A 27,614-nucleotide genomic window follows, 5' to 3' on the forward strand; every position below is an offset into this window, starting at 1 on the left:
GGAGCAAAGGCTGGCTAGAACTAAGGGCATGTGTTGAGATGTAGGAGGTCAAGTTGACTTGATTTGGGCCTACCTTTGGAATGAAGGGAGGACCCTGGAGGACTGACAAGTTGGAACTTGTTCTGTTAAGTAATAGGGCGGCAGAGTAGCAAACGGCGAGGCGGACGGGGAAATACGGGCTTTGAATTCAGAGAGGCTTGGCTTCAAGCCTTGCTTCCCTATTTAATAGCTGTGTAATGAGTAAGATGCTTCACCTCTCTGAGTCTTGGTTTCCTCATCCATAAAAGGGAGGATAGATCCTACCTAACAGGGTCATGAGAATTAAATGAAGTTGTGCCTACGAAAATGTCTACCACCTCGTAGGTGCCTAGTTCACTTGATCCTTCCTTTCAAAGGTTTGTGAGTGAGGACGATACTTGCTGAAAGCAGTGTTTCAGGAGGAATGGCCAAATGGCAGCTTGGAGACTGCAGTCAGAAAGACTGGCTCTCAGGCGGTGTGACCAGTTTGAGAGCACAGGTAATTATTACTGCACGGCCTTGGAGTTGAGCCCATCCCCACGGACAAGACCATAAAAGCAGACCCCCTGGCCCTCCACGGGTAAGGTGATGGACAGTGTGCAATGCACAGTGCTAAAGAAAGCTTGGCTGCACCAGCTTTCCTGTCTGCTTCCCACCAGAGCCTGGCCTCTTGCCACTGCTGATCCAGACGGGATTTTCGAGCCCAAACCTCAGTGCCGGCCTCAGGCACCAGCCAGGCCCTGACCTTTGCTGGGTCCCTGCACGTCTCTCCTCTAACTTTAGGAGCCACTGAAGGCCCTTCTGCAGAGTTCCTGGCAAAATTCTGAGCTGCTTAGCAAACTCATCTTCAGAAGATGGTTTATAGCTTTTGAAAGCTAAGGAGGTTTAAATTACATGCAGACATTTCTAAGCCAAAATAGCCAAATGCACAGTCCTTGCAAGGGACTAATGGGAAAATTAGCCAAAAAAAAAAAAAAAAAAAAAAAAGAGAGAGATGGTAGTCTTGTACCTCAGGAGCAGAAGAGAACTGATTTTATACACTATGTAGACACTATGTTTATCCACTAATATAATTAAACCGTCATTACCAGTCAGCATCGCTGACTTTCCAAAGTGTTCCGAAAGTGAAAATGATTTTTAGTGTGCATCAGAAGGATCTGGAAGGCTTGTTGGCCCCTTCTCCAAGTCTCTGAATCGGCAGATCTGGGATCAGGGCTGCATTTCTAACAGTTCCAGGGTGATACTGATGCTGCTTGCTGGTGGTTGGGTGGTATGCTTTCAGAAGCACTGCTGTAATGAATCTGCTAGTATTTACTCAGTCCACAGTGCTAACGAGTGTTACAGAATGCATGGGAATCCCGACATCCATCCCCTGATGAGTAAATAGAAGTTAATGTTAAACAACAGAAATAGGATAAAACAATGATTGAAAATCTGATCTAGGAGCCACAAACTTCACTACAAGCCAAGGAGTTAGACAGTCTGGACTAGGTGGACATGGTGGTTTGGCAATACCAGTCAAGCACTTAGGCTAGTAACTGGGAACATGCTGGGGGCGATCGTCTCCAGTAGTAACTGTAGACACTGCCCCAGGTCAAAGAAGTGGACTACAAAAATGAGCATGGGGCTCTTTGTATCACCGCGACTCTAAGGCTTTGATGGTTTCTAAAGGTTGGTAATATTTGGTGATGTCTTACAAAGGTTAGTTCTGTGCTTCATGAGGCTTTTGCAAATGGCAGTGGTTTTTCCAACTATAGGGAGAGAAGCCTTGAGGTCTGAGACTAGTTTCTTGTTTAGGAGTGAATATAGCAAGGGTGTTTCAGGATGAGACATCTTTGGGTGGCCTCGTCCTCCTCAGAGAGGAATTCTTCTACTTTATCTCAGAACACACGAATCTTCTAGGCTCTGCATGCCTAACCTAATACACAAGCATGAGGACTCCACTGACAATGCAAATAGGCTTCGCGGGAGAGAAGGAGAGAGCAGAGGTGGCTCTGGGCTTCCCAGCCCCCCTGGTGCTGTTTATCTGGTCTCGTTTTCCCGGCCTGCCGAGTTAACTACATTTACTCAAGGGAATATGGGCACTACTTCCATTTCAATTTGGCTCAGCTAAGAGTCCAAGTCAGCCCTCTGTCCCAACAGTAGTGAGGAGTTTAGTTACTCCTGTAACCTGATGATTTCATTTGAAAAAATTATCTCTAGTCTACAGTGACTTAGTGGATGTAATACTGATTTTAAAAAAAGAACAAAACTCCTTGGTATCTTGGCATATTTAACATTCTGTGAAAATTAGGGTGTTTCTCATCAACGGTACACCCTTCTCTTGTAATGGGAAAAAAAAAAAAGAGAACTGAGATGGACCAAAAACTGTCCGCCAAAAAGCATACACAACAGTCACTTGGGCATTTGTGGGCAGAAGGACACCTTCTCTGGGTTGCTCTATTCTGCCCTGTCACTGGGTTGAGGTCAGTGTTGGATGGGCAGGATTTTGGCTGGGTTGACAGAAAGGGGCTCTGCTGAGGCCTCCGTCCGGTGGCAGAGGCCTCCCAGGGAAGGAGGTTCATGGTCTTGAAGAGGGGATACTAGTCTGAGAAGCTTCCTTGCAGAGCACAGGACTGGTAAGACTGGCCCTTCCATGTTTACCTATTAGTGGAGTGAAGAGGACTAGAGGGGCCCTTCTCTGGGTACTGAGGACTTGGTAGTTGAACTCCAAACTGAAAAGGACACCAACCTGTTTCAGCGGGAAGCAGAACACACTTCAGAAGTACTGCCGCCTGCCCTAAACACGTGGTCAGCTTGCTTTAAAGTAAGGGCACATGTTGCCCAAACATCTTGCTAAATACGGAAGTGCAGTCCTAACTTACAGGTATTGATGGTAAAGGTGGAAGTCTAAACAGGTTAAAGTCTGAGTAACAATATCCAGGAGTAGACTCAACTAAGAACGAAAGACACTTAGTTTGAAGTAATTTTTGATATCATCCAAGGCTTGGGATGCAATATGCCGAGTCATCACCTGGAACCTGTCAGAAACACTCTCGGGTCCTCCCAGAACTTCTGAATCAGAATATGCATTTTTTTCTTAAAATCCCCAGGTGACACGTCTGCAAACAAGTTTGGGAAACACTGACAGAGCACAGTACGCTCAACTAAAGACTGGCATCAGGAATAGTCTGGGGAAGAGAGGAGCGTCTTGCTCACTTCCAGCTACACCCACTAACTGCAGGACGACGGTAGTTACGGCATGTCTACCAGTCCTTCACTGCCATTAAGTCGTGTTGTGCACAGGAATGGTGTGCAGGCCGAGGACAAAGGTTACACTGTGCACCTGGGGTCTAAGAATTAGTCGAAGCTTCAGAGTATCAAATGATTTAATTACAAAACTTGAGCCACTTATTAATTATTCACCTTCTAAAAAACACAAACATGAGAATAAAATAAACACACCCAAGACTCACTAACCCTTGCAGGATAGGAAGCAGCCCTGGACAGAGAGCCTGCAAATGTTTTTCCTTATACCTAATTCTACATTTCCTCATGCATTCTAGGGTCCCATGTTTTGACACCTCTTACAGGGGAAAGGAAACGGAAGCTAAAGAGTCATGGACAAGAGGGTCACAACAACCTTAAAGCTATCTGATGCTAATGGCTTGTACACTCTTACTTGAAACTCTGAGTAACAGTATCAAATAAGCATTGTCAAATACCTACTCCTGGCTAACCTTTACTGTCATTCTTTGAAATTGCATCTTTGGGACTGGTTATGTGCCTTCATTGTAGCTGTTGCTTATCCCCAAGCACAAACCCTAAAATTCATACACAGTCTCTAAGTTCAAGTACAGAGGTTTGTTTCAGGACGACCCCAAGTTGATGTAGTGTTTCTTAATGTATCTGTAGTGTCTAGTGGGTGTCACCCCTTGGACAGGCTGGCCAGACGGCAGCACGACGTGGGGCCCACGTGGTCAACTCTCCTACTGGCCCATTTGCTCCCTACTTTATCTGGACACCGCCCCACAGTCAACGTTGAATTGTGAAATCAGTGATGACCTTGGCCTGTCTTCACTCTGAAGTTGTACTCTTATGTGACTGAATCCAGTTCTTCACCATTAATTCAATGGAGCTTCCAAAACGTGTCAGGCGTATTCTAAAAAGAAAAGATAATCATATCAAAATGTTAGTTTTGTGTTATGTTTAATTTTATATCCCCAAAGGAATTAAACTAGAAAGAAAGACTTGAAATGAATGTTTTACTCTCCAGAATGGAATTGAGGTCTTCTCCTAATATAGACAGGTACAAAGGAACAATTTCTCTCGAGTGCCCCATGTGAGCCTGATGTTCTCACTTTGTTCACTCACTGATGCTTATTTTATTTATCAAAAGTAACAGACATCTTAAAGAATCTTACAAAGAGAACACCGAAGTAGAATGAGGGGATGAGGCACACCCTGATGGTTGCAAACAATGGCCGAGTTGAGTCCGCCACTGCTTACCTGGTGATTGCTGCTTATGTTTACTAATGTCTCCCAAGCTCTGCAAAAAGCATTGTTTTGTGTATCTAGAGCTGATTTTTAAAATTAAATTTCAAATGTAAAAAAGAAAAAAAGGAGTGCTCATAACAGAAGAATCCCACGGTAACTGACAGTGGTGAATTGAAATCCTTACTAAATACAAGGAAATCCAGCAGGGCTTAAAGCAGACTCTGAGCCCCATTTAGGATGCCACTTTAGAATGCATTGCTTGATTTTATATAAAAACTGTAAACCCAAGTTAACTCATGTCCAGGGGAGAGACTCATTTAAACAATTTCAGAACAACAAGACTTTCATCTGAATTTGCCTTGTGCACACCAATCATCCCAGATGGTTTCTAATGAAACATCTATTCACAGCTTAAACGTTTAGCTCTGCTGGCACAGAAAATCATACTCACAGACACAGGAAAACATTACTAATTAGTTCTCAGTAAAACATGACTCATAACAAAATGAAGTCCATTTGCAGTAAATACTTTTCTGAATAGACAAGAAACATGACCCTCAGTAATGGCTTATCCCTTTGCTATCCATTTTCTATATCTATAAGCCAGAGGTGAATGTTCCTGGACAAAAGACGGGATACTGGGGCTTCCCTGGTGGCGCAGTGGTTGAGAGTCCGCCTGCCGATGCAGAGGACGCGGGTTCGTGCCCCGGTCCGGGAAGATCCCACATGCCGCGGAGCGGCTGGGCCCGTAAGCCATGGCCGCTGAGCCTGCGCGTCCGGAGCCTGTGCTCCGCAACGGGAGAGGCCACAACAGTGAGAGGCCCACGTATCGCAAAAAAAAAAAAAAAAAAAAGACGGGATACTGGACCTTAGGAAGCATCCTGGGATGGGGCTGGAGGGTCCTGGCTTTCAGGCTCTGGAGGGGGTGCTGGCACAGCTTCTTTTTTCTGGGCTGCCAGGAACTCATGAATTGCTCGTTCTATCTGTGGCCTGAAGATGTGGTTTAGTTTGGGATCCACCACCTGGGAAATAATTCTGTCCACTCCAGCTTCCAACATCCCTGACCTTGAGAAGACAAATAGATCATTCCATTATTTAGCCTCCAAATGTCATGAGAGAGCCCAATAAATGTCCACCTGGTCCAAAGTACAGCCCCTTGAGGGAGTTCTTTCACAGGGCAGTCCACTTACCACATAGGGTTCAAGCCATGATATCTTTAGAGGGCAATTCATGACCAGCAGCTATCATTATTCCTAATACACAATCTCATCCACTCCCACCTCAACCTTGTACAAAAGAACCAAACAAAACTGTCCCAAAGACAAAGAGCAAGTAACAATATGGTAGGAAAGAACCGACGGCACGGGGAGAGTTGAAAACCTCAGTCTGTCAAAGCCAGTAAGCCTCCCACTTGACTCCATTTCCTTCAATATCTATCCTCTCACAAGTCAAAGCAGGAGAAGCAGCCTCTAGCAGCAACCTGGCTAGTAAGCCCTAAACCTTATATAACACAAATCAGTCAGGGCTGGGAATGTTTACAGCATCACCAGCAATTCAACAAGGCCTTCGGCTGTGGTTGTTACCTATGACACATACTAGGTAACTTGGAAGCAAACAAGTAAACAGACAAGAAACAGGCTGGTTCTCAGTTCCTAAGGGGCTAAAATACATCCCTAATCCTTTCTGAAATAGAGCAAAAATTAGTCAAGATGTCTATATTCAAACACCAGGGGTGGGTAGTGAGGAAGATTATGGTCACAGGAAACAAATCTCATTTGAAGGGTTTGGAAAATAGTCCATGCAGGGTCAAACTGAATTGTTCTCCTCGAAGGATTAAAACAGTCAAATACCATCACAAGCATGGTGGACAGGTTTTACTTACTTTCCTTTAGACTTGAGTTCTTAGGCCATTCAAGCTTTTGCTTGGGTAAAAATAGCTCCTGCAGTAATGGGGCAAATGGTGTGTCAGGGTACAGCCAAGGAGACAACTGGGTGAACACACACAGTGATAAGTGAGATGAGAAACAGGCCTTGAACTGGTTAGGCTGAGTAGTGAATAAAGTGCTTCCTAGATCCAGTGGGAACTGACAGCTTATCAACAGAAAGCCTAGATGTAAACAGACCACCATTAGAGTACAGGGGCACTTTTGGGCAGACCTCAATAGACAATGTGTGCCCTTAGAGATGAGCACCGTGGAACACAGAGAGGTCAGCAGCAGGCCATGGGTCAGTGGGGAAGCAAAGCCACCTCTCCTTAGGCACAAGCCAACGGCTGTCCACCTACACCATCCCGCTTCCCAGGTCAGATTCACAGGGGTCTTTACTGGAGGTGAAAGCCTGACCAAGGAAAACAAAGTACCAAGAGTGTAGCTCCCTTTCTTGGAGATTTTAAAAGTGTTCGGAGAAAACAGGATCTTGTCAGGAGCCTAAAACGGAAGATGAAATGAACAAATATGCAGTTAAAAGACTTATTAGTCATTATTAGGTTCAACAGTAGAGCCTGATTTCCTGTTAAGCCCTCCACGCTGCAGAACTGGGATACAGGTTCTGGGCCTGAACAGCCAGGCCAGCCAGCCAATGCTGAGGGCTGCAGTGTTTTATCTACAGGGTTAAGTAGCAAACTTTCACTTTAAAACTTCATTAGAATTTGCCTCAAATTCAAAATGTTAGCAAGAATCACATAGAAGTGTCTCAGTACTACATCCAAATTCATGTTTTCAGGTTAAATACATTCTAGCTCAAATCAAAAAGGAGGAAATATTTACATAGGTGGTAAAACTATGAAAAAAAAAGCAAGGAAAGAATGACCATCCAACTCAGGAGTATGGTAACCTTCTGAGAGGAGGAAGGTATATCAAGAAAGGAGGGAAGCAGGGCCGGGGTGTTTTGGAGGGTGCTGGTAAGTTCTATTTCTCAACCGGGTGGTGACTACAGGGATGTTCTAATTACTTGTTAGACTGCATCTCTGTTCTAAGCACCTTTCTGTGTTACATTTCATATTAAAGGTATATAAAGAGAAGCGCCACATGCACACCTCAAGAATGACATCATTGTGTATTAGAAATTAACAGTAATGTTGACAGTTTTCATACCATTAACGGCACCCTTTCAAATATTTGGTGTTTAGATTTAGTTTCTTAATATGCTTGCCAATCTTTTAGAAGGCAGGGTTTAAAAAAAAAGCTTCATCTGATTTGTTACTGCAGCTGTCAAATATGTTTTTTGTAAGGATTAACAATAACACATATAGGGATCAGTGCCAGACATGAAATAGTTGCTCAGTAAGTGGAAGCTATCGTCCCCTTCTCTCTGAAGGATCCCACAGTGCCACAGTCTGCTCCCTAGAGAAACAGAAAGGCAATGGGTGATAAATCCAGAATGACAAGGCACTGGGCATCTTTTGGTATCATGCTTCTTCCCTAACTCTGAGAGCTTCTGTAAATTTTAGTTTCGTTTAAAAAGATTCAGATTTCATCAGCCATACAGCCATACTGAAAGTGCCAGCTCGTTAATAAGCATCCTTTTCTATTTTACAAAACTTATTTTGAAATTATATATCCATAGAAAGTTGCAAGGAATTACATAGGGAGGTCCACACACTCCTTTACCCAGCCACCCCGAATGCTTGTACTGTGCACAACTGCAGTACAACATCAAAGCCAGGAACACAGGAAAAAGGAAAAATTCTGTAACTATATGTGGTGATGCATGTTAACTAGACTTACTGTGGTGATCATTTCAAAATATATACAAATATTGAATCTTTATGTTTGAAACTAATTATACCTGAAACCAATATGCTGTATGTCAATTATACCTCCAAAAACAAAGGGGGTGGGTGCAAAAACCCAGAAAACCAGCACGGGTACTCTCCTGACCTCGGTTACATCTCAGTTACAGCTTCACTCATGTGCGTCGGCGTGGGTAGCTCTGCAAAACTTTATCATGAGGACCTTCATGTAACCACCACCACAATTAAGATACTCACCTGTACCCCACCCCCTTCATGCTACTCCTTTCTAGCCACACTCACCCCCCGACCCTGACCCTAAGCCCTAGCAGTCACTAATCTATTCTCCATCCCTATAAGTATATGTTAGTTCACGAATGTTACAGAAATGGAATCGTGCACCACTATCTTTTTGATACTGGGTTTTTTTTCACTTGGCACAATTCCCTGATACTTCTGTTTTTAAAGGGGAAGGCTTCACAAGCTTTTAGATAGTCCAGGAGAGATAGTGGATCAAGAAAACCTGAACATAAGTGCTGATATGAAGAGCAAAAAAAGGATTCTGAATGGATTAGAAAAAGCTTATCTTAGGACACTGGATTTCATGAGCCACCACCACTTTTGTGCCAGTGACACTGAGAAGTCACTTGGATGAGCGATCAGTAGCACCTCATTAACTAGGGTTCAGTTTGCTACTGCAAAGAATATACCTTAATAAGACTCCATGCCTTCCTGAAAGCTGCCATTACACTTTAGAGGGGCCGTGTGGATTCAGAAAATTTGTATAACCCACACTGACTTGTGAGAAGATCCAGCTGCTCTTGCCCAAGACCCAAACATTGATGTATCGGTATGAACTCCAGCGTATGTTCACATTACACTGAAAACTTCAAAGAGTATGAAATAAGTCTTACAATTTGGAATATCTTTCCTGGCAGAGGTGTGCATGGGAGGCCTATGTGGGTAGCAAGAATTTCAACTGAGTTCTTTGCTTACTTGAACCTTAATTTTAATAGGGGCGGGGTCTGCTGTAACTTGTATGTCACATTTGCTGGAAAGTACCATGCACCTTGACCAAATAGTGCCTTGCATTGGCCTTCTTGCGAGTCACGCTTGTGATAACTGCCTTTTCGCTCTCAATTCTGCTTACTTACTGAACCACACTCTGCCTCAGACCATTTCGCAATTGGTTTTTGTTCATCGTAGGATTCCACTCCTGCTTGTCCAGATGTGTTGACACAAAATTATCCACTTTCTGCCTCAGGTTTTGGTAAGCTGGCTAAAATATTAAAAAGAAGGGGCAAGGTCAGAAGTTACATGCACCAAAGTTTTGGAAATTAGTCATTCAGAACACTGCTTTTCATAGAAATGCAGAATTTCAGGTCCTTAAATACACTCCCATCGTGTCCATGAAGATCATCATGCAGCATGGCAGAGCATGGATTAATGACCAACATGTGTGCCTGCTACAATGCCAGATGCTTTATTACCCCACTTACTTTTCAAATAACTCTACGAGGGAGGTCCTGTTGGCTCTCTCCTGCTCTCATGTTAGAGGATACAGGCTTAGAAAAAGTAAACAACTTGCCTACAAGGCTAAAATGTGGCAAAGCCAAGGTTAGACCCAGGCCGTTTCCAAATCAAAGGAAATGGGTTCTAGTCCAGCTCCATTGCTTACTAGCTCTCTGACTTTCGACAGGTCAGCCAACCTGAGTCTCAGTTACTTCCGTCTGTAAAACAAATATTACTGCCCTGCTTACCTCACAGGGTCTTCTTGGCCACAAGCAAGGCCTCGGGAAAGTTCTCCGCATAAAATGAAGGCCCACCCAACCCTCAGCATGACTCATGAATGCAGACTGAAGTCAATGCCTACGGAACACTGGGAAAGGCTGAAGGGAAGCAAAACTTAAGTCCCCAAAGGAGCCTGAGAGGCACTTATTGGTCTCAGATGTTCTAGACCCAACTAGGATCAGAACAAAATCAGAAAGGAACTTGATGAACACAAGGAATCCATGTGAACATAAGGAATGCATGTTCTAAGCCTCCAAGACCTTCTGGCCCCACTAGCTGTTCCTTCTCCAAACCAGGTGTAGCAGTGTGCACTGCTGTTCACACTTCATTCCTCTCTCCTCCCACTGTGGGCAGAGGACACTTCCCTACCCCAGTGACGCTGCGTTTAGCAGTGTGATCTGCTCTGGCCAACGGAGTGTTAGTGACAAGAGGTCCTAAATGTGGCTGTGCCACCTGGCTTGGCTCTTGTACTCTGGTGACCTTTGATGAGGGTAGTCCTTTGCAGCCCCTGTCCATTTGGCCTGGGACCTAGGATGAGCACATGTGCAGCAGACCTACCCCAACCCACAGCTTGGACCCAAGCCCAGGCCACCTACAGCTGAGCACCAAGCCTATCTAGATCAGAGGAACTTTAGCTGACTTGTAGCCCCATCAGCATGAGAACAAATGCTTGTTATAAGTCACTGAGATTTGGTTTATCATGTAGTGTTACTGTGACAAAAGTTTGCTAACAGTCAGGTCAATGAAACTGACAAAGGAATCGACTGGCCTCAACTCCATGAATGGGCTCTTCCCGAAGGCCATGACTGACAGGCATAAAGACTCTCCACCAAACCTGGAGAGAGTAAGGCAGGGAGACGGGTGAGGACTAAAATTCACAGATACCCCTGTACTGTCTGCCTAGCAACTCCTGTTTCCTGGTAACCATCTTCCCCTCTTCATTACCCACTACTGTGGGGAGGGCAGTGGGTGCCATGTTCTCCTGGCTACAGGGGTGGGTGCCTACCCATGTTGAGACGATGCAGACACTTCCTGGGATTTTTTGAACTGGAGCTGTTTCTAGAGGAAGAAGCCGTAAGATGTAACCAATAGATACTAGTAACCAAATGCATGACTCTGCTCTGCAGTGACAGTTAAGAGAGTTATGAAGAATAGGCATGAAAGACAGCCCTAGTGGAGCATCCCTGGTTCCAAATGCATCCCTACCCTTCTGGCAGTTTATCCATTCTAGCTTTCCTTAGATCCCATGAGCCAACAGAGTCCCCCCTTGGCTTACAGGAGTTAGAATTAGATTTGTAGCTTTTAACCATTAATCCTGATACTATGCCTTCTACGATTCAAAATAACTCACCCAGTTTTAGACAGAAACGGTTCACAGGGAAAAGGACAAAGGACAGCTAATGTCGCCACCAAACCTTAAGAGACCCTGACAATACAGAATAATCCCTTCAGTTCATGAAGTGAAAGGACCTAACGTGCCTGCCACTAACATTTTATTATACTTACTATCACTATCTCCGTCTCTTCTTCACCTATCAGTTTGTTCTGTTTGTTTATATTTTGGATGCACTGCAAAGTAAATTACAAACACCATCAGTACACTTTTTATGTTTGTAGTCTGGGGTGGAGCCTAACAACAAATCTGACAAGTTGTCGGGTGATGCTGATGATCTAGGGGCCACACTTTGAGAACCATGGGACTAAAGCAACGAAGGATGTGTCTAAAACACACTATCTTCAAGAATTAAGACAGGGCTTCCCTGGTGGCGCAGTAGTTGAGAGTCCGCCTGCCGATGCAGGGGACGCGGGTTCGTGCCCCGGTCCGGGAAGATCCCAGGTGCCGCGGAGCGGCTGAGCCCGTGAGCCATGGCCGCTGAGCCTGCGCGTCCGGAGCCTGTGCTCCGCAACGGGAGAGGCCACAACAGTGAGAGGCCCGCGTAGCGCAAAAAAAAAAAAAGAATTAAGACAACCAGGTGACTACCAGAGAGAACATCTAAGGAGGTGTTAGGTGGTGAAGGCTCCAATTCCCTCTCCCCCAACAGATTCTCAATACCGATTTAAAGAAATATAGTACACTACATTGATTAAGCCACACAAAACCCAGTGAGACAAATGAAACATGAGTGCAGAACTTGCAGTGGGAAGTTGAGAACACCCAGTGCTGGAAAAGGTGAAAGCTCTGTCAGTATGTACCTGGGAACCTTAAAGAAGGAAAATTAAACACCCCATTTCAAGGACAGCACTTCTCCTTGAGTTTTTAATCTTGGAGAATAACAGCACACATCACTTACTATTTATACTATCTGGTCTACGTTTCAGTTTTCTACCCTAGAATACAATCTTTGAGGACTGGGTAGTGACTTGCTCGTTCCTGTATCCACAAACCCCATCAATAAATGTTTAATGGGTACATGGACAAGGTCTTTCCCTATTTTTAAGGCCTAGTTTTAAGCTCACAATCTTGCTGTGAGGTCCGCAAAAGATTTCCATGATAGGCTCAGAGGGGAGAAATCACTTCCCTCTAGCAGCCCATTCAGGAACAGAGCCTCCTAAGTCTTGCTGGAGAAGCTTCTGAAAAGGGAGTAAACGAATATTCCAGCAACTGCTGTTTGTCTGACACTTAACACACGTGACTTCACTGAATACAAATGAACCTTGGCAAGTAGGTAAAGTGAAACAGCATTGTACTATCTGTTGACTTGGTTGACCTATGGCATTAGGATCTAAAATAGGCACCAAATCCCTTTCAGTCGATGATGGAGAACAAAATAGGGTGCTGGTTCTACAACAATGTACCTCAATTAACTGCGCATGCAAGTCTGCAAATCACTAAGCTAGAGAAAAGGAATAGTTATTATAGGCTAATGATGGTGCATTCAAACCATTCACGCTTACTTACCTGGTTTTCTCCACTGTTTTTAACATACTGAGATTTGTTACTGAGGGCTTTAAAGGAGTCCCATCTTGGGAAAGACAGGAGATAGGCAGGCTGTGAAACCGGTGTTGGATCCCCAAGTTGAGAGATGCGACTGGGCTAAGTCGCACAGAATAGTGATGGGGCTGGGAGCCGAACCCACGTGGGCATCCCTCAGAAAGCTTCCTATACTGCCCTAAGCGGTCTCCTCGCTGCTGAGATTTTTAAGGTGTCTTTTGTTTTTCTCTCTCCTTTGGAAATGCGAAATGCAACCCTGGCAGCCTCATGCCCAGCCCGGCCCGCCTGAGCCCAGGCGGCCTAATCTACCTTGGTGTCCACGTCGGCCAGGCAGTCCCGGCGGAAGCTGTCAAACAGCCCCCGGCTCTTGAGCTGCTCCACGATGAGCGCGATGAGCTGCGGGTCGCCGGGAGGCAGTGAGGCCGGGTTGATGGGGCCGCCGCTCCCACCGGCTCCCGTCGCGCCTGTCGTCGCCCCCGCCGAGGCTTGGCCGGCGCCGCCGCCGCCCACCGCGCCGGTGCCCCCTCCGCCCCCGCCGTCCGCCATGGCTGCGCCCCGGGCCCGCGAAGGAGACTGAATACGGATTCCTCTCAAGGACAGAGGGCCTGGGTCGTGTAGAGGTGGCCGAGGGGCCGGAGAAGGAGGAGGCGGCGGCGGGGGAGGAGGAAGGGGTGGCGGCGGGGACGGCGGCAACGGCAGCTTCTGAGGCAGCAGAGGTGGCGGTAGAGGCGGCAGAAACCGCCCGCCCCATCCATGGCGCTTTCCGGGTGACGACACCGCCGATCTCTGCATTGTGGGGCAGGAGGTTTTCCGGCAGTCATCTCCAGCTTTCTTATAGGCAGAGGTCTGGCCGACGAAAACTACATCTCCCGGCAGGCTCTGGACTCTCGTCTCCAGTTTGCGGGGCAGTATGGGACTTGTAGGCTTAGGCCCTCGTGATTGCTGCAGCCTGGGCTGGCCTTCCTCGCTCCGTTACTGCCCTCTCTCTTTAAATCAGCGCGTCCTCAAAGTGCCTGATTATAAGAATCGTCTGCTAGGCTGATTGAAAGTATAGATTCACAGGTTTGTCCCTTAGAGATTCTGATTCAATATTTCTGGGTCGGGGCCTAGGAATCTGTGCTTTTAACATGCATTCCCGCGCCTTTCTTGAACAATACGATCCAGGAAATGTGGGAAGCAGTGGACTAGTCAAATTTCTTTTATTCAGAAATTGTGGATGTATTTCCCCTTCTGATTTTAATAGAAATGCATACTTATTTTAGAAAATTGAAAAATAATGGAAAACTGCTGTAAAAAAATTTCCCTGATTCTCTATTTTATGTATTTCCTTCCAGATATTAAATATTGTCAGTAATAATAAACGAATATTGAGTAATTGGAATATTACAGGCATGATGCTAAGTACTTCACATACACTACTTCACAATCTAAAATGCAGATCTTGTCATCGCTATTTTACAGAGGCAGAAATGGAGGCACAGAAAGTTTGTTACCCTGATCACGTAGCTAGAGGTGGAAGAGGAGGGTTTGAACAAAGGTTTCCTGAATCCAAATCTTGGCAATGTTTAACCTAAGGTGTTCTACATTCTGAGAGCTAGCTGGCATCAAAGGTAAGGCTTTTTTCTTGATTTTTTTGTAGCCCCAGTTTACTGTTGGAACTGCCACCACTGTCCTCTCTTCCATTCAGCCTTTTGTCCATTGTTGACTGAACTCCTGCCCACAGCCCCTGGCAATTCTGCTTGCTATTGTTATTTCCTCATCTTCCATAAGCAGTGGAGGGGTTGTAAATAATAAATTCTTCAATATCCTTGCCTTCTGGGAAGAGGCATCATAGACAGAGATCTGGGATGCTCTCCACTCCACCATTTCCTATTTAACAGAGTTTAACCCTTAAAATGAAAATCGGGATGTTAGTTTATACTCATCCTTTAACTCAAGCTAAATCTTCCTAAAAGGTTAAGTTAATGACCAACATTCTCTCTTAATACTTCACCATCCTGGAGATTACCTAATGACTATTCTTCCTAGTTGTACCACACTCATCACCCACCTTTAGCCCCAGGAGAGGCCCTATTCAGACCACCTGGGCCTCATGTCCATTCTCCTCCAAGCTCCCTGACTTTGACCAGCCTCTTCTCCATTTTGGCACAGCACACCTTACTCTCTTTCTCCAGGGTAACTTTTCTGACCCTCTGACTTAATCTGGTCTTGTCTCACTGGTATAGACTCTCAGAGCCTCTTTCTTGTACCAATTATTATAATCAAAAGTGAATAATTTATAGGCTAGTTGGCCACCTGTTTCCCCTGCTACAGTGTAAGCTTTAGAGCTGGAACCACAGCTTGCTCTTCATCACTGTGTTCCCAGCCCATAGCTCAATGCCTAGCTCAAAGTAGATGTGTAAATTTTTGTCTATTTCCTATAATCATGGGGTAGAGTCAGAGAGAGAGAGAGAGAGGGAGAGAGAGAGACAGAGAGAGAGAGAGAGAGTGTGTGTGTGTGTGTGTGTGTGTGTGTGTGTGGAGCGGGGGAGGTGGGTGGAGGAGAGTGTCATTTGTAGCCACTACTTTCAGAAGAGAAAGTAGGAGATGATGGATTAATCCATCATGACCAAATGGGTCAGTGATCCTGGAGATTGGCAGCAAATGGTTTAACCCTTTGTCAGTCTCATGGGGACCTTGTGTCCTAGTTGCTAGAACTCTCAACTGTGAAAAGAGGCTGCACCCTATACCTGTGACCTTGCCTCTGGAATTGATATTAATTGGGTGTGGTGGGGTCGGGGGAACGAGGAGTGAAGGAAATCAAGACTAGGGGAGGCTTATTGTTCGTCCAAATTTGCAGTAGGAAGCTTCCACTACATCCAAAATGTATTCCTCCCCCAAGTCAAGGAGCATGTAATACACAATAATTGTCACCAGGGAGCGCCATTGCTGTATTAATAATACAGGACCTTTAGAAATTTCTATGCAGAACACTGTTTTAATTTTGGCCCAGGTGGTGATCTCATTTTCAGATATCCTTTAGGAAAAAATAATTGTTGCCTCTCATTGTTAAAATTTGTCTGTAACAAGTTTCCTGAGCCCAGTGAATTGTACGTATTAGGTGTTGGAATATTTTACGTCAAAGACTGCAGGCCAAACCCAGATCTCAAAGGAGAAAGGGCAGAAACTAGAAATGAGATACACAGTTTGCCAAGGGAGATGTGAAAAAGCAGCCAAGTGCGTGGGCTTTTTGCATCAGGGGGCACTGGATTGGAAGCCCAGCTCCATCACTTTGAGGTGGTGTGACTTTGGGAAAGTTGCATCACCTCTCCGAGCCTCAGTTCCATTTTAGCAATCCACTTAGCATAATAATTCCTGGTCCTCAGCAAGTGTTGATAACATATTACAGCGACAAATTCACATTTGGGTTGGGAAGTTATTTGATTAACCACTGTCGCCTCTGCTAACTTCTAAATTCCATGAAGGAATGGATTGTCTGTTTCATTTATCATTGTGTCCCCAGCACCTAGAACAGTGTCTGGTACATACGGGCTCTTTGTAAATATATGATAGTTGGATGGAAGAAGAAAGTAATGAATGAGTAAATGGGAAATTTGCTCTTCTAAGTGTAGGATCAGGCCATTCAAGATTTTTTTTTTAACGCGGTACGCGGGCCTCTCACTGTCGTGGCCTCTCCCGTTGCGGAGCACAGGCTCTGGACGCGCAGGCTCAGCGGCCATGGCTCATGGGCCCAGCCGCTCCACGGCATGTGGGATCCTTCCAGACCGGGGCACGAACCCGTGTCCCCTGCATCGGCAGGCGGACTCTCAACCACTGCGCCACCAGGGAAGCCCCATTCAAGATTTTTGATACCTCCCTCCACCAAATGGCAGAATATACTCAATATATTGACTATATATACAGAGGGGTTAGGTGTTCTAGTGAGCTTTCCATATGTGTGACTGAACTGGACTAGGAACCTGGGGCTGGGAGCAGGCCCCAAGGTTAGAAGTCAGTCTATGTGTTGCCTTGGTAACCTTCCAACCTTCTAATCCAAGATCCGGTTATTTAAGCAAGAGCATTCCAGAGCCCAGGGCTGCATTTAGACACCGCATCCACTTGGGGTAGACAGGTTGTTGGTCCTTATTCATGTTCATGGTGTGGCCCTTTTTCTCCTTGCTTCCTTGTTTTCATCCAAAGAGCCTTACTAATTCTTAGGCTGGACAGGTATTCATTTCTTAATTGACAGCATCCAGCGTTTCTCGAGATTGCCTGTCTGCAGTGTATTGGCTACATCTGCATCAAAGGATCTTGGCTGCTTTTTGTTTGTTTCTTTGCGATGTTTTCCAGCATCTCTAATGACAGATTGGATCCAAATACACACTCAGAAAACAGGGCTTTGATAAGCAGGCGTCCTCAGCACCAATCAATACTACCACTGCCTCTCCCACCTAACATGCATCTTAGATAACATTTCAGGCTGCAGTGTTTTTAACACGTTGTCATTTTGAATTATCATTACTAAAGAATGCTGAGTGGAAGAGGCATCCTGATATAATGTAGAGAAAAGAATGGGAAGTTTGGAATCTGGCTTGGGTTTGGATCCAGCACCTCTGCTATCGTCTATGTGACCTAGGACAATCTTCTGAGCCTCAGTTTGTCGTGAAATGTAGAGATAATATATATGCAGAAGGTGGCACATGGTAGGCACTGATAGCTAATCATATGGTCTTGAAACAACATCCTAATATGCTCATCTGTAGTCTGTTGTGGGCAGAAATCTTGAATAATATATATTCAGAATTAATACATATTTAATTACTTTGCTAGTTTTAATCTTGTGATGACATAGAGAACCACTCAGCCAGTCCCTAACTTGGTGGGCTCAGTGAAGCCAAGTTCACAGTCGAGCCCTCCATGCTATTGCTGCTGTGGTCTGGATCCGTCCTCTGCCTTTGTCTTCACACCTACAATGCCATCTCTCATTCTCCAGTGACACACATATCGAATCATTTACTCCTAGTTGCCTATCCGGTATCCATTCCCCTTCTGTATCAACAGAACCCAATTTTGTCTGGGGCTTCGGTGTGCCCTGTTGAAGTGTGTACTTCCCTAGATTCCTTTGTTGCTAGGAGTGACCATAGGTGCCATTTCTGGCCAAGGAGATAGAAGCTGAGGGTATCTGGGAAAGCTTGGCCTTGCTGATAGAAGCATTGCCTCTTCCTGCTGTGGCGTCGAGGTGCAGCAGTCCTAAACCAACACCCTAAGGGTTAGTTAGGGGCCAGTTACAAACTGGTTCTGGCCAGTGAGCTGTGAACAGCAGTGAGAGTTGTGTCACTTCTGGGCCAGGACATTTAAGTACCAACGTGAAGCTGATTCACTTTGCTGTACAGCAGAAACTAGCACAACATTGTAAAGCAACTATACTCCAATAAAAAATTGTTTAAAAAGTACCAACGTGAGACCCTCCAAGAATTCTCCTTTCATCTGCCATGATAACCAGCGCAATTTGAGATAGTGGCTGATCTATCATGCTGAGCCCCAGAGTGAGGGGACATGGAGTAGGGGCCCTGGTTGGCCCCTAATGAACCAGCAGGAGTGAGAAATAAACCTTGGTTGTTTTACGCCACTGAGGTTGTGGAGTTGTTTGTCACTGTGGCATAATCTAGCCCATGCTGACTGATATAACCCTGACCCCATTCCTCCACTAAACCCATCATTTATGGAATGACTGAATGTAAAAACTAACTAACAAATGATTAACTAAAAGCATGAATGAATTAGCTTCCTTCTCCTGGGCCCCGTCCCTTCAGATCATGTCTAGGAATGACTATAAGTCCACCTAGTTTACTCTGTGTACCTTTGTAGACAGCTGAGGTCAGTCTTTCTTCAACTTTGGCGTTCATCAGAATTCTCTGAGGGCCTCATTAAAAATACAGATGCCCCGCCATCCCCTCAGATCTGCAGAATCAATCCTTAGAGGTGGGTCTTGGCCATCTGCATTTATTATAAGTTTCCTAGGAGGTTCTGACAATGGGCCAAAGTTTGGAGCGGTTGGCACTTTGGGTAGAAAATTCAGACCCCCATCAACAGGTCTGAAAGGGTGATTGTTTCTGGCATGTGGGTTTTCCAGCATCTCTCAGTCATCCCTGCCTCAGCTCCTACCCTCAGCCCTCACCCTTGTTCCCAGGTGGCTACTTCTACCTAAGTGATCACCTTTGATTAAAGGTTCCCTTGAAAATATCAGTGACATCTCCCCTCTGGCCCTTGCATCTCTTGTCTGTAAAAAGAAGGGGGTTTATACCTAGAGGGAGGCCATCAACAGTGGTGCCTGAGAATGGAGGCAGGTACGAAGGGTGCAGAGGGGTGCCGGTAACTGATCGAGGCAGCTCTGGGGCCGTCCCACAGAAGGTGGCATTCAGACAGGGTCCTAATGAGTGTGGTGGGCATTGCCCTTCTTTGTAGAAGTGCCTTTGCACATGTTCCTGCATTTGGGCCCTCCCTACCTTATGAGTCTTGGCAGGATGGGGAGACCCCCTTCTACCTGGGAGCCCAGAGACTTGCTTTCCCGGCTTCCCAAACATGTGGTCTTGACTTCAGCCATCAGAGGCCAATCTGGCACTTGACACAGCAGGTACCATGTGAAGAAGCAAGCTCCATAATTGGGGGAGGTGGTGTCTGCCCCCAGAAGGGCCATGGTGGGGTCCCACAGGGTGTCCGGTACCTGCACGGGCAACATCAGAGGCACCTCATGCTGTTCTGTGCCAGCGTTGGGACAGTGGCATCTCCATGGTGTGATTTGGCGGTGGCTCCTGTCCACATCGTCTCCAAGCCTGGATCTCTGGCCCTCCCAGGGATTCTGGAAGCCACCCCATATTCTTTACTGCATACCTTTACTGATTGAACCAGCCAGAATTCATTTCTGCTGCGACTAAAGAACCTTTCCTGGATAAGTAGGTAGAGAGGAGAGAGGTTCAGGGTGCCAGGCAGAGGGTACAGCTTGAGCAAAGGCCCAGAGTCTTGAAGAGTGTGGATATATTCTGAAAAGGGTTGCCAGTCCCATGGGTTGCAGAGCATGTATTGGGGGTGGAGTGGGGACCAGAAAGAGATGAGGTTGATGAAATAAGCTGGGACCTCAAATGCTACCGTTTCAGAGGCTGAATGTGACCTTGGAGTGGAGACAATGGGTTTTAAACAGGGCAGGGGCAGTATCAGATGCAAAATTGACCAAGATTTCTCTGGGACAGCACAGAGTGTGACTGGACCCGGTGGAGCTGGGGGCAGGGAGACGGATGAGGAAGCTAGAGGGGGCATCTCATGTGGCAGGTGTTGGCTAGGGCGTCCCTGCCCCTTGAGAGCTGGCTAAGACTGCTCACTCCTTCCTCATCACCTCCCCCCGCCCCACCCCATTGCCTTCCTAGGCCCTGCAGAAGGCCAGGCGGGACCCCTTCCACAATTTCTGCAACTTCTCCATGGTCGTCTCTGCTTCGGAGCTCCTGCCTCTGCTGTATTCATTTTAGTTTATGGATTTTCAGGTGAACCTCAACACCTTGATCCTTTGGCACAGATTGAAGTTCTGAGAGTATCAGAGGAGACACTGACATTTCAGCAACATTAAAAACAAACAAACTGCAAATTGTACTTTCAACCGTCTTGTTCTTAGAGGACTCTACATGTCCCGAGGGATTCATGGTCAGCTATTTCTCCTCATGGGTGTACCAGCCTCAGTGCAACTCATTACCTCCTCTCTCCCCTCCCCGGTTCCGCCTACCTCTTCACTCCCACCCTCATGGCTTGCCTGTGAAATGCCAGATACTCCTGTTGGGATGCACCACAAGTCAGCCCTCTCAAGCCCTCTCTTCCAAACTCAGCTCCAGGCCCACTTTTGCACCTCCAGGCCCATGGAGGAGGCCATCCAAACATGAGGTTATCCTCTTAAACAGCTCCGCACCCCTTTGAAGACAGCAGTGTTAACAACTACGTTTCTGCCTCTATGATAGCTTTCCACAGTTGCATTTTGCTGTTAGTAATTGCTTTATTTATTTATTTACTTTATTTTTTTTGTCTGTGCCGTGCGGCTTGCGGGATCTGAGTTCCCTGACCAGGGATTGAACTCGCACCCTCGGCAGTGAAAGCGCAAAGCCCTAACCATTGGACTGCCAGGGAATTCTGAGCTGCGAATAATTGTAAACCACAAAATAGAAGAATTTTGTCTATCTCATGTAAAAGTCTGGAGGAAGGCTGACAGGGCAGCTCCATGACCGTCAGGCTCCCAGCCTCCTCCGCCATCTTGAGAGCTCTGATCGAAGGTGGCTGCCCAAGTCCCCAGGCCCGAGGGAGCTGCGGGCAGGCTGGGAAGTGTTGCTGGACCTTTTTGTTACAACCTCTGGTTAAAATTTGGTGCTCATGTTATTAAGGAAGAAGGGGCAAATGCACATTGGGAGGAAACTAGTACTCTGTGCTGTATCTATGAAGACCACTTATCTCAGACGTTAGCCTGAACTTTTCCCTGGACTGGGTATTGAAGGAAGCTGAAATGTTTAGTCTGTTGGTCATGGTGTACAATGGTACCAATAGTTGTTCTCACTCCTTTAGAAGTGTCAACATTGCAACTTCAGGAAGGGCTGGGGGCCAGTCAGACCTGGGGTGTTTGAGGCCCCTCATAGGTACAGGCAGACCCTCACTCACAGGGCTTTGCTTCCCTGTGTTTTCCTGGGACTCAGTCTGGCCAGTCACCTCTCTGTAGCTGAAATAGAGTATGGGCCCAAGAGGCCTGTGGATACAGCAAATATCTCAGCTCCTGCTGCCCGTAGAGACTTTATTTCCAGAGGGATACTAGGGCTACTGAGAAGTGCCCATCATTCTGGGGAGACAGTACAATGGCTAAGGAGCCTGTGAGTGAGGACGAGGCTGCCTGCCTGCCTGAGCTCCAGGAGGCTGCCTTGGCTCCTGGCTCTGGGCACTCCTGGCCCCTCCAGTGCTTCATTGGTGGGCTGTGCTCTGAGCATCTGCCGCTGTCATGTGCAATTTGAGTGGACCACTTCCGTGATCACACTCCGAAGTTGGGGTTTCCTCTGTCCCTCAGGGGTGCTAGAGGAATGTACAGGTCCCAGTGGCCCAACCTGGAATGAAACTCAGGTCTCCTGACTCCACTTCAGTGCCTTTTTCTTCTCCTCCCTCCCTAGGAAGGCTCTGGTTGGCGGGCTCCATGTAGTAGACTGTGGGCATCATTAATGCTATTCACTGGGTAGTCCCAGCTCTCTGCTTTCTAGATCCAAGGCAGGATTGTAACTGCCGGCCGCAAGGCAGGACCATGTGACTAGTTCCAACCAATGAGCCATGAGTAGAAGTGATGTCACTTCTGGTCTAGAGCCTTCAATGGCTGCTCCAGATCTCTCTTTCCATCTGCTGAGGTGACAGTGGCCAGTGATGGTGGGTGCTCCATCAGCCTGTGACCGGGAGCAGAGCCCGCAGCTGACCCCTGATGGACCTGTAGAGTGAACAAGAAATAAATCTTTGGCGTTTTAAAAACTTAGGACTTTTTTTTGTTATCACAGCATTACCCATCCTAACCTAACAGTGCGCACCTACCATCTATTTGGTTGCCTGACATCTCAATGCCCTTCCTATTTTGGGGGTAACTTCTACCCTCTTGAGACTTGTTGGGAGGCAGAGCCTTCCTATAGATGAAAATGCCAGGTACCCCTTTCCCAGCTCGCCTTGCAGCTCAGGTGCAGGCACGTGGCCAAGGCCAGAGAAGATAGTGCTACAGCGGCAGTACCATGGGCTCGGCATTTGTAGCAGCTGCAGTGGGTGACATTGTTGGGCTGGTTCCGTTGCAAGAGTTTGGGCTGTGATTCTGGCTGTGTGACCTCCCTTTTCTCTTGCCTACTCCCTAAGCCTAGTTCTTCAGCCTTCCTGTCTCATCTGTGAGCTGGTCAGTATCCTTTCGATAAATTCACATTCAATTTAAATCACCGAGTTTATTTATGTTGCTTCCCCGACTAAGAGACTTGGATGGATACAAACAATTTAGAGGGCAGCATGGGGCGGCACGGGAGCCAGGAGCTGGAAGGAAGGATCTGGCAAGATGCACCTGACTTCTCTCCCCTGCACGAGCTGCTTCTCTGGGAGCAACCTTTGTCTGTCTTAGGCCAGAGCAAGCCAAAGGGTGCTGGGCAGGGGCTCTGGTCAGACTTGGTCAGCCTTTGGGCATGTGAACCTCACTTTTCTTATCTGTAAAATGGGGCCAATTATAGGACCTCACTTATAGAGTGGTTGTAAGGAATGTATTTGAAAGAGAATGTATTTGAGATAGTTCTGGGAACCATAAAACAAAACCCCAGTGCAAGTTCACCACATTATTCTGTGTTAGCTTGCCCGAATATATCCAGCTGGGGAATCTTGGTTGGCATGACAGGGTTAAATGAAAACTGTTCGTCCTGATGCCACCGTTCTATCACTTACCTCTTGGGAGGTCACAGGCCAGTCCTTACAATTCAGATCCATCTGAGAGTCTACTCAAGAGACCAGAGACCTCAGACTGGAAGCAATGAAAAGATTCCTGATGGGCTTGGTAAAGGCAGAGAAGCACAGAGATGGGAAAGGATATTAGGAGTTGTTTTATTCAATCCCCTCCATTTTCATAGTTCAGAGAGGGAAAGCCACCAACCCACAGCCACACAGCAACTCTGTGGCTGAGCTTGGGGTTGGGATGCAGATCTTTTCACTCTCACAGTGTGCCTTAATCTGGAGATATGCTTGTGCTGTAATCCAAGGATGCAAAGTAAATTTGGGGAATATGACAACTCTCCCTCAAATTAATAACCCCCATTTCCTAGCAACCTATGATCAACTGATCCTTATCCCACCCTACAGAAGGATCCCTGGAGTACCCCTTCTCTTTTTTCTTTCTCAGCCCTCTAAAACACTTTATTGAGGAAGGGTGAAAAATTGCTGAATCGATCTTTTTCAATTAGCACGGCATCTGAATCAAAGAAATTTGGAAGAAGAGAACTTTCTCATCCGAGTGGCTGCCAACACCCCCGCCCCAGCTGAAGTGCTCCCTTGTTCTCGCCTGCTCTGCCCCAGATTCACGGGCCACTCTCCGAATCGTTGGCAATTTTCTCTGCACTGTCCTGACAACCTCCGGCCATGAAAATTAAAAAACTAGTTACCGAATCTCGCTCCTAACGGCTTTGTCCTTGTCAGCGATTCGACAGAGAAATCTGGAAGAGGGAGCCTCCTTACGCCTGCAGTGGGCTGAAATGCCACCAGAATGACAATGGGCTTTGCCGTGGGAGGAGGGGAGAATGTGCAGTGTGGCAGGAGTGAATGAATGAATGAAAGGGAGAGAGAGAGAAAGAGAGAGAGAGAGAGAGAGAGAGAGACAGTGCGAGTGCACAAACTTTGGGCTTCAAATTAAAACATTCCAGTGTCTCAGCAGAGGTCCTGGTGTCTATACTCCAGGACCTTCTGCCAAATGCTGAGCAGGGCGCTTTTCCGCATGCCATTGCCCTCTGGTCCTCCACCAGGGTACAGAGCTCTGGGCTGGAGAGGGGGGCAGTCAGAATTTGGTGAGGAAATGGCTCCAAAGTGGGGAAAGCCCTGGGAGGCCGGCCCACCTAGTCAGCTTGCTATCTGCCCAAGCTTCCCCCACCACCTCAAGGGTCTCCCCTGATTTCAGACATTAGTACTCCACATACTATCACCGCCCCCCTCACCACCCTGCTGAAGGAATTTTAAGAAATCCTCAAAAACTGGAGGACGCTTAATTAAGAAAAAACTTTCTAGAAGACCACTGTGATGGGTGACTCACTGCGACATGGGCGTCCCTGAGCTGCAGGAGGGTGGGGCTCAGCCTCGTGGCTCTGTGTCCCCAGCCCTTGGCTTTGGGACCCACACAGATCAAAGGCCTGGCAGGTGCTTGTTGGGTGAAGGAGTAGGAACGGCTTCATTCAGAGATTTCTTGTTCCTGCCTCATCCCCCCGGGGTGTGGACTTGCAGACTGACGTGGGGATTTGCGGGGAAGCAGGAGAGAGAGGTATCAAAGCACTGGGTCCTCAGGGCCAGGCCGAGCGAGGTCTGTGACTTCATAGCCAAGAGACCTTGAACAAGTTGCTTAACATCCTCAAGCGTGTCTCCTTATCTCTGACATGGGAATCACCATGGTGACCACGCAGAGGGAGGCTGTGAATTAAACAAAGGCCCACATGTCTGCTTGCTGTATAGTCAGTGCTCAATAAGAAGAAAAAGTTAACCAGGCCTAGACCCAGAGCCCCTCCCGAGATAGGGAGACTCTTCTCAAGAGCTTCTGCCTCATTATCCACGGATCTTGGGATTAGTCTCCTTACTGGACAGGCCTGGCATCGAAGGGACCCCGGGAAGCTGGGCTGGTTCTTGCTGTTTAACTGAGCACGTGCATTCACTCAGTCAGTCTCTCATTTGTTCATACAAATATCAGTATTTATTGAGCGCCTTCTACATGCTGCCTTGTGCTGGGGTTTGGGCTAAAAGAGTAAGTGAAAGGTGGCCTGATCTCAGTTCTTGAAGCTCATAAGCCAACAAGAAACAAACAAGCAAAGTCAAGATCAAAATCATTTGGGGTCCAGATCAGTAGGTGGTCAGGGAAAGCTTCTCTTGCGGGGCAGTATTTGAACCGAGATCTCAATAACAAGGAGCATGGGCAGTATTTGAATCGAGATCTAAGTAACAAGGAGTGGCCATACTTGGGCCGGAGGGAAGAGGGACCTGGGAAGGAAGCAATAGTTCAAAGGCTTGGAGGTGGGTACAGGACTGGTTAGGGGGCACGTGTGGCCAAGGTTGATGGAGCAGCAGGGTGGGGGTAGCAGATGGTTTCTGGGAAGCCCTGGGAGAGCTCATTTCATAGGAAGGCTGCCCGGAGGACTGGGGCTGGGCCCAGAGTCCAGAACACGTACTGAGGGTGGAGTGCTTTCACCAATGTCTCCCTGGAGGCCTGCTCTGGCCCCCTCTTTGCCCTACACCTGCTGTGACTCTGCATTAAAGGACAGATCGTTCAGAAGAGAGGTGTAGCTCCGCCATTATTATGTGTGGCCCACTTTCTCACAGCGCATGTCTCCCTGACCTTGGGGGTTGCGCCTGGGTGGAGGGGGTGAATATGCTTTCCTGTCTGCCACCAGGCTCTCCTGCTGCTCTTAGCGTGTGGAGCACACACTGGTGCTGGCTGCCAGGGGTGCAGGTAGTCCTGCTGGAATCGGAGATACCCTTCCCCAGCTGGGCCCTGACTGGGGCAGTGGTCAAGCAAGCTCCACGGTGGGCCCATCCCAACCTGAGATCACTCCCATGACCAAGCCTTCCTTGGTCCCAGCTGTGCAAACAGAGGACCTGCAGCCACCCTGGATGTTGGATCTGGGGTCCCAACACACGTTGGCGTGACCAGCCAATTCACAAAGGGCTGCCTGCTTGGGGTCAGGCACCAAGGACCCTCTGGTGATATAGAGCCTGAGGCTCTTCCTGTCAAAAGGAGCTAAGAGACATTTAACCCAGCGCCATTCATTCATTCATTCAGTAAATGTTTGTTAAGTACCTACCACGTGCCATGTATTATATTAGTGCCATGTTATATACTATACATGGGGAACTACCTGGTGAACAAAATACAAATGATTCTGGTTTTCACAGACATCAGTATTTTTAAGGGGGTGAAGACACACAAAACAAGGAAACCTACAAATACGTAATTCTGAACGCAGTAAGTGAGAGAAAACACAAGAGCAAGACATACAGTATATGTTACAGTTTGGTCAAAACTGATCTAATGGTCCAGGTATGAAGGCTTAGGTAAGGTGCCAGCCACATATAAATACCCAGAATGCCCGTATCATCTGTGAAGTTCATTACTAATAATACTGCCAGAATGAATAAATATGAAAACCATGTTGTTGAGAAAGTCTGAAATGTGGCCAGTATTGAGATTAGCTGGCGAATCCTGATGTTAACGAAAGTGGTTAAATTTGACAGTCACTGACTGTGTTTGTAAACTCAGAGATGGGAACAGGTGAGAGGTTTGTGGAGCATCTCCTGTGTCAGGCTCTGTGGGGGGCACTGGGGGTCCCCAGAATGTTAAATGTTAACTAGAAGTAAAGTGCTCCTGCCTGCCCGCCCCTTGGAGCACCTCACAGGGCCTGCCCGCGCCGTGCCACGTGAGGCATGGCCAGGCTGCAAATTCCCGCTTGTCTGTTTTGTTTTGCTTCAAGATTTGACCTTGTTGCCAGATTTCTGTCGAGATTAACCCGACAGAGTTCCGAATGTACTTCATTCTACGGCGGGTTAGGTTTCCACAGTCGATGAAGTCAGTTATGCCTACATCTCCGTGAAGCAGGCGCAGAAGGGGAGGTTTGCATGGCAGAAGAATCTCTTTTTAGATTGGGCAGAATAGAATTCATGCTTGAGAGGCGTGCTATTTCTGTCTCTAGTCTCATTTTGTACCCATTTCTGTTTGAAGCTGTGTCCTATTCCAGTGCAAAACCCTCTTCCTCCTCCTCCCCCCCACTCATCTCCTTCCCCCTCCCTCCACTCATCTCCTCCTCCCCCCACTCATCTCCTCCCCCTCTTCCCCCTCCTCCTCCCCCTCATCTCCTCCCCCTCCTCCTCCTGCCACTCATCTCCTCCTCCTCCTCCCCCACTCATCTCCTCCTCCCCCCACTT

At 47.1% G+C, this 27,614-nt stretch overlaps 1 protein-coding gene and 1 long non-coding RNA gene across 3 annotated transcripts; one reads left to right on the plus strand and one right to left on the minus strand.

Annotated features, from left to right (window-relative positions):
* Nucleotides 1–3,374: 3,374 nt before the first annotated feature.
* Nucleotides 3,375–13,646, minus strand: BOD1 (biorientation of chromosomes in cell division 1). Of its 2 annotated transcripts, XM_029218795.1 has the most exons (5): nucleotides 13,257–13,646; nucleotides 11,522–11,584; nucleotides 9,379–9,503; nucleotides 5,363–5,559; nucleotides 3,375–4,159 (listed from the first exon to the last, which is right to left on the minus strand). In XM_029218795.1, the coding sequence occupies exons 1-4, from the start codon at nucleotides 13,491–13,493 to the stop codon at nucleotides 5,364–5,366; spliced, it is 621 nt and encodes a 206-aa protein (XP_029074628.1). In that variant the 5' UTR covers nucleotides 13,494–13,646; the 3' UTR covers nucleotides 3,375–4,159; nucleotide 5,363. The 2 variants fall into 2 exon arrangements, with proteins under 2 accessions (XP_029074628.1, XP_029074629.1); XM_029218796.1 differs by lacking the exon at nucleotides 11,522–11,584 and having other exon boundaries at nucleotides 3,386–4,159.
* A 248-nt stretch (nucleotides 13,647–13,894) lies between these two features.
* LOC114892774 lies at nucleotides 13,895–24,248 on the plus strand. The gene is made up of 3 exons (XR_003792777.1): nucleotides 13,895–14,009; nucleotides 14,409–14,557; nucleotides 23,845–24,248. It is a non-coding gene; the product is annotated as an uncharacterized LOC114892774 (long non-coding RNA).
* Nucleotides 24,249–27,614: the final 3,366 nt, after the last annotated feature.

Source organism: Monodon monoceros, unplaced genomic scaffold, assembly GCF_005190385.1.
Source record: "Monodon monoceros isolate NGI ecotype Baffin Bay Population unplaced genomic scaffold, NGI_Narwhal_1 Super_Scaffold_12, whole genome shotgun sequence".
Taxonomy (NCBI): Eukaryota; Metazoa; Chordata; class Mammalia; order Artiodactyla; family Monodontidae; genus Monodon; species Monodon monoceros.